Source organism: Mchenga conophoros, linkage group LG7 (assembly GCF_057382185.1).
Source record: "Mchenga conophoros isolate Kocher_MC1m ecotype Shallow Benthic linkage group LG7, M_conophoros_male_GT1.1, whole genome shotgun sequence".
Lineage (NCBI taxonomy): Eukaryota > Metazoa > Chordata > Actinopteri > Cichliformes > Cichlidae > Mchenga > Mchenga conophoros.
This window is the reverse complement of record NC_140532.1, coordinates 55,064,545-55,070,708: the sequence shown is the minus strand read 5'-3', so window position 1 is coordinate 55,070,708 and position 6,164 is coordinate 55,064,545. Positions and strand designations below refer to the sequence as shown.

Sequence of the window (6,164 nt, the reverse complement as noted above, 5' to 3'; positions counted from 1 at the left end):
TCTGTCAGCTAGTTCGCCGGCACTAGCGGTTAAAACATGGTTTAAGGTCGCTGCCGATAGACCGCGTTCGCTATAATATTGTGTTTTAAACTAAGTTTTGCAGTCATGTCGTGGACTACAGGATCGATTCACCTGTTCCTGATTTTGTGTTTTACACAAACTTGCCTGACGATGCACCCAGGTAATATTTCAACCTGTTGATTTAGCCATTATTACCATACCGTAGTGACTGGCAAACTGTTCATTTTGAAAATAATTGGATGTTTTGATTTATTAATTTGATCTTTTTTTAAAGTGCTGAAGTCTTATGTCATTGCTTGATGTTTTAGTCTTGGATACATTCATTTGTTTGCATCAGTGTGATTGGTCAGAAACAGCTACAGTTTAATGGATGTTGTAATGCATACAGGTGACTTATAAACTAACGCAAACGGGTCAAAGTGCCCTAAGCTTAAGGAACTGGGTGTGACATTTGTTCCTATACACACCGTAAACCTGTTATTCTTCTGCTTTTCATATATTTTCATATTGTGACTTCACAGAAACCAGAGGCTTCACAGGTACAGAGAATAATGGAAGCCTGTGGATCAATCCAAATGACGAAAACGTCCTGAGCGGTCGCCTTACAACCGTCTTTCTCCCAATCATTTACATAATTGTGTTTTTGGTGGGTCTCCCCACCAATGCCTTGGCAATCTGGGTCTTCCTCTTCAGGACCAAGAAAAAGCACCCATCTTCGATCTACATGGCCAACCTGGCTCTGGCTGACCTGCTCTTTGTCATCTGGCTCCCCTTAAAAATCGCTTACCACTTCAATGGCAACAACTGGATCTACGGAGAAGGATTATGCAAAGTGCTGGTAGCATTTTTCTACGGCAACATGTACTGCTCAGTTGCCTTTATTGCATGTATAAGTGTTCAGCGTTATTGGGCTGTGGCTCACCCGCTGTCTCAGCAACAGAAGAGAAACCGTGTAGCTGTTTCTGTCTCCGTCACTATCTGGGTGGTGGTCTGGCTCATCAGCATCCCTCTCTATCTGTATAATCAAGAAGTTAAGATAGCAAGACTCGAAATCCTGACCTGCCATGATGTCACCAAGCCCTCTCAGAAGAAGATTGCAGCAGGCTACTTTCTGACAATGGGAATGCTGGGATTTGTCGTTCCCACTATTGTGTGCATCGTATCTTATGTTCTCATGCTGAAGGCTCTCAGGAACAGCATGAAGGATCCTGCCATTGCCAAGAGACGCAAAAAGGCTGTGGTCTTGATCGTCACTGTCCTTGTTATGTTTTTATTGTGCTTCACCCCGAGTAACATTATGCTGATGGTGCATTACATCCTCCTGCTTAAAGGGGCGGACAACAACTTGTATGGGTTTTACATCACGACCCTGTGCTTGGCCAGTCTCAACAGCTGTTTTGACCCTTTTGTTTACTATTTCATCTCCGAAGACTTCAGGGAGCACGTGAAGAACACATTCCTGTGTCGAAGTGAGCGGACAGCGCAGAGGATGAGGGTCTCCTTCAGCGCTTTGAAGTTCTCCAAAAAAAGCAACTCGTATACGTCAGGGTCAGGGAACACACGGAGCACGGATTGTTAGTGAATTCTTGATTTATTTTTTTTTAAGACTTGTTTTTATCATTTTACTTCCTGGTTTGTTACAGGTGAACAAGTCAGTTTGACTTTTAATGTTACTGATTTTTAAAGTTTTGTAAAATCTTTGCTTTCATTTGTTTTTTTTTTGTTTTTTTCTTGTTTAATGTGTAACATTTCTTAAAGCTGCTTTAATTTAATTTATCCAGGATGTGATCAATTGCTTTAGACATTACAAACGTGTCCAAAATTGTGCCATAATTTTTATTGAGAGCAACTCTGACAGCTTGTGCTAGAGTGCTTTGCTGCCTTGCTTACATAACATTTAACGTATATCAAAGAAGATGAAGTCAGTTTTTGTTTGTTTTTTGGTAAATCTTTTTACTATATTTAAAAGGTTCTCAATAAAAGTATCACCTCAATTAATTGTGCTTTCTCACTGCATACTTGTTAGGTGTCATCCATCAGCTCACTATTGCTAACCGAACTGGTTACATTTGTGCACAATTCTTTAAATTAATTGAAGTTCTCTGATTTCAGTGCCATTAATTTAATAAGTAAAAATAATGTTTTATAAAACTGGAAAATGTAATATAATATTAAATGATATTGCTTTTATCAGTTTTCCATTATGCTTCTGACAGTTTGTGAAAGAAGTATGCAGTTGCATAAATGCCATTGCATGTGGCATTAAAAGTGTTTCTGTTACTCACTTTGTTTGGTCATCAACATTTCCTCTGACTGTATCATCAGGTAAACACTTAGAAATGTCAAGCTAGATGTTCCTTATTTTCAAAACGCAGTCAGCTGTGTGTTCCAGAAATTTCCGCCGCTGTTCTTTTTGGTGGGTTAACATACACACAGATAGAGATATATACAGTATGTATGTATGTATGTGTGTATATATATATATATATATGAGAGAGAGAGAGATATACACAAATCATGTACTTTGAATATCTCATTGGAGGACTAAAGAGCTTCATTTTGGGTCTTCTTGTTTTCATGACCTGCCAAATAATGATCACTTACTACAGTACAGTGAGAATTCCTGCATTAAATATACAGTTATAATTTTTGCCTTTGAGCAGAGTTGGGTTTCCTGAAGTTCCCTCACAAAGGGAACTATGAGTTCATACAATTTTTTTTTCTTTCTTTCTACAAGCTCGGATTGTACAGAATGTACCACAGCACACCTCGGCACACCTACACAGGAGAGACAGATCATATCACTTACACAGTTACATGTTTTGCCCCTTTTGCGCTTATTTTCATATAATTTAACTAATTATTTACATGGCTAGATACCAAGAGGAAGAGAGATGGCATGATATCAAAAAACAAACAGTGTGTATTCACAAAATCATAATTTCAGCCACACAAAAACATACTTAAGACCCACCTTTTCCCTACAGTTCATTTATATATTTACAGTGTTGATATTTCCTGTCTGCTGTGCGGTGGTCTGTAGTTTCTGTAACTCTGGAAATAAAACCAAATGACTAGTTAAAGCATCAATCAACAGAACATTCGTCAACTTAACGTGTTTGACTTTAGGCCTGTTTGCTGGCCATGTTTTCTCTTTTTTTCTAAACGATAAACACTCAAAAAACTAATGTCAGATTTGAAATAAGTTTCTACTTCAGTATCAATAAAATTCAGCCACCCTTCATTTACCACTGACAACGGAATTTTAAAAATGATAATAAAATAATTCTTTATAATGTGTGGTAAAGGTGCCTGTAACTTATATGGCATGTTTATTTACTGCGTGTTTTGTTCTCACTGAATCAACGGAGCTCCACAGGAAATGCACCTGAGGGCGGACCGGGCGGGCGGGTTTGGACATGACGCAAGCGTAGGAACAGGTACTCTCGGGGTGTGTCCTTCAATGTTGGAGAAGTCGTCGGACATTTAAGACTCAGCTGGCTGTTAAGAGGTCGAGAAAAGGAGAATTTGCACCCAGAGAGTCTCAGTGATAGAAACATGGGTTCAACACGGTTACTGTGGCTGTTGGTTATTTTCTGCTGCGGCTCCGTCTCATCACGTAAGTTCAAAATCCCTGCGCTGTCTCGAAATGTCAGGGTGCTGTTATACCGAGCTCGGCTCATGTTTTGTTTTGTTGTTGTTGTCACGGTCTAAAGACGGGTGTCTAAAGAGCAAATATTTTAACCGAGCTCTTTTTAAACTGGGATTGTAGTAACTTCACAAAAGAGAAAACTTTCGGGAAATAAAGGCTTACTTTTCAAAACTTAAGAAGATACTTGACACAGGATCGTTTTTACGGATTTAACAGATCCTTATCATTATCATGTATGCTTTAGACCAAAAGGTTCTGTACCTAATGAAACGACTCCTGTACCTAATGAAACGACTCCTGTCTGAGGCCATTGTGATGCCTCAAATAACTTGTTTGGCTCAGCCAACAGAACTAAACCCAAATTTAGTTTGGGGCGGGGGGTCTGTAATAACAACTTAAATGATAAGCTGTCATTGGTGTTCTGTCTGCTGTTTAATCAGTAATTTAAACTGTAATATTTATTTCCGTTTGTATATGTGTTTTAGAGAGAGGCCGGACGTTCATCGGACAAAAGGACCCTGAAAATTCAAACCAAGTTGTTGTGGATGAGGAAGTATCAGCTACGCTTAAGAGTAGCCTCACCACAGTCTTCTTCCCGATCGTCTACATCATCATATTTGCAGTTGGACTTCCGGCCAATGGCATGGCAATCTGGGTCTTTCTCTTCAGGACCAAAAAGAAGCACCCTTCATCAATATACATGGCCAACCTGGCTCTGGCTGACCTGCTCTTTGTCATTTGGATTCCATTAAAAATACACTACCACATAAACGGCAACAACTGGATCTATGGAGAGCCTCTCTGCAAAGTCCTAGTGAGCTTCTTCTACGGGAACATGTATTGCTCTATTCTGTTCATCACCTGCCTGAGCGTGCAGAGGTACTGGGTTGTGGCTCACCCGCTCTCTCAGCAGAGGAAGAATAATAAAATTGCCATTGGTGTCTCTGTAGCTATCTGGGCTTTTATCTGGGTCACCACCACTCCTCTGTACCTGTATGACCACACGACCAAGCTAAAAGACCCCAATGTAACCACATGTCATGATGTGACTGTCATAAAGGACCTAGAAATTCCATTCGAGTCTATCAGGTTGCCATTCATCTACTTTATCATGATGGGAACAGTTGTGTTCCTAATCCCTTGCATAGTGATCATTGTAGCCTATGCTATGTTGCTGAAGGCTCTGGGGACAAGCATGGAGGAAAGTACAGCATCAAAGAACCGACACAAAGTTGTGGTGTTGATCGGAATCGTCCTGGTGACCTTCCTTGTGTGCTTTATTCCCAGTAACATCATGCTGCTGGTGCATTACGGTTTACAAAAGAACAGTATAGGAAATCATGGTTACAACGTCTACATCTCTACTTTGTGCTTGGCAAGTCTCAACAGCTGCCTGGACCCATTCATCTACTACTTTGTGTCTGAGGATTTCAGAAACCATGTGAAGAACACTCTGCTGTGTAGGAGCAGCAGGGCTGTGGAGCAAATGAGAGTTTCCTTCAGTTCCATGAAATATTCCAAGAAGAGCAAAGCATACGTGTCAGATGTTGGGACCACGCAGAGCAGCACCTGTTAGTGAGAAAAGGAGAGGAGAGACTCTGATTCCAGGCCTGGTTGTGCTTTTACAGTGTAAACACTGTAAACAAAAAAACTAAAAAAACACATACCAGATGGACTCTGGTAACCAAAGATGAACTTTTATTTATAATTTGAGCCGCTTGGCATTAAAATGTGAAATGTATATGAGTGCCTGTGTTACGGGTCCACACCTGCTTCATACTGACATGCAGAGCTTTGAATGGACTAATGTGCTTCTTCCTGTGGTTTTGACTGATTATCTTTGAATATCAATAGAAATGTAATTTAATATGAATGACATTTATACTATAGACACATTAACCTGTTCAGAGAGCTTGTAAATATATTGATTTTTATGAGATAAATTTGCTTTTTTTTTATATACACACACAATTCATGCATCCAGCAAGTTTTATTTTTGTCATTTTAAAGCCCTTTTATCACGCTTTTGCTTATTCAAAACAAAAAAAAATGAAGGGAGAACAGTTGACATTGTTACTAAGTTTCTTAAATAAATGGTAAAACAACAGGATTTAGTATCTGTGAAACTTCTTTTGTGCTATTACGTAACTGATAACGTTCCTGTGACTCGTGAGTCACTATTCTCATTTTCGTCCTGCATCTGGATGAGACGCAGTGTCATTGATGAGTCTCGGGCAGTAATTCCTGGAATGTTGTTGTGCAGAAACTCGGTGCAACTTCACACAGTGTAAAGGCCAGCGTTTTAAGCTTGAACTTTTAATGTTCACTCCTGTTCGGTAAATGAGCTTAGAGTGGAGAGTGTTGAGGAATGATTAACAGATCAGTGAGGACGACCTACATATAATTGCATTTTCTACCGAGTGGTTTTAGTGGCAGACTAGTTTCACCTCTGAAACATAAATAGCTAGTTTCACGTCATCTTTATTCATTT

The 6,164-nt window shown here is 39.6% G+C and overlaps 2 protein-coding genes across 2 annotated transcripts; both read left to right on the top strand.

Moving 5' to 3' along the window:
• f2rl1.1 (coagulation factor II (thrombin) receptor-like 1, tandem duplicate 1) lies at positions 1-3,079 on the top strand. Its single transcript, XM_085280248.1, has 2 exons — positions 1-181; positions 543-3,079. The coding sequence occupies exons 1-2, from the start codon at positions 106-108 to the stop codon at positions 1,598-1,600; spliced, it is 1,134 nt and encodes a 377-aa protein (XP_085136374.1). The 5' UTR covers positions 1-105; the 3' UTR covers positions 1,601-3,079.
• A 413-nt stretch (positions 3,080-3,492) lies between these two features.
• On the top strand, positions 3,493-5,780 carry f2rl1.2 (coagulation factor II (thrombin) receptor-like 1, tandem duplicate 2). Its single transcript, XM_085280247.1, has 2 exons — positions 3,493-3,640; positions 4,159-5,780. The coding sequence occupies exons 1-2, from the start codon at positions 3,580-3,582 to the stop codon at positions 5,247-5,249; spliced, it is 1,152 nt and encodes a 383-aa protein (XP_085136373.1). The 5' UTR covers positions 3,493-3,579; the 3' UTR covers positions 5,250-5,780.
• Positions 5,781-6,164: the final 384 nt, after the last annotated feature.

What these genes read in the sequence shown, in the direction of transcription:
- f2rl1.2 (XM_085280247.1), top strand. Translation starts at nt 3,580, where the DNA reads ATGGGTTCAACACGGTTACTGTGGCTGTTGGTTATTTTCTGCTGCGGC. An exon ending in CTGCGGCTCCGTCTCATCAC is followed by an intron (nt 3,641 to 4,158) that starts GTAAGTTCAAAA and finishes TATGTGTTTTAG; the next exon opens with AGAGAGGCCGGACGTTCATC.
- f2rl1.1 (XM_085280248.1), top strand. Translation starts at nt 106, where the DNA reads ATGTCGTGGACTACAGGATCGATTCACCTGTTCCTGATTTTGTGTTTT. An exon ending in TTGCCTGACGATGCACCCAG is followed by an intron (nt 182 to 542) that starts GTAATATTTCAA and finishes GTGACTTCACAG; the next exon opens with AAACCAGAGGCTTCACAGGT.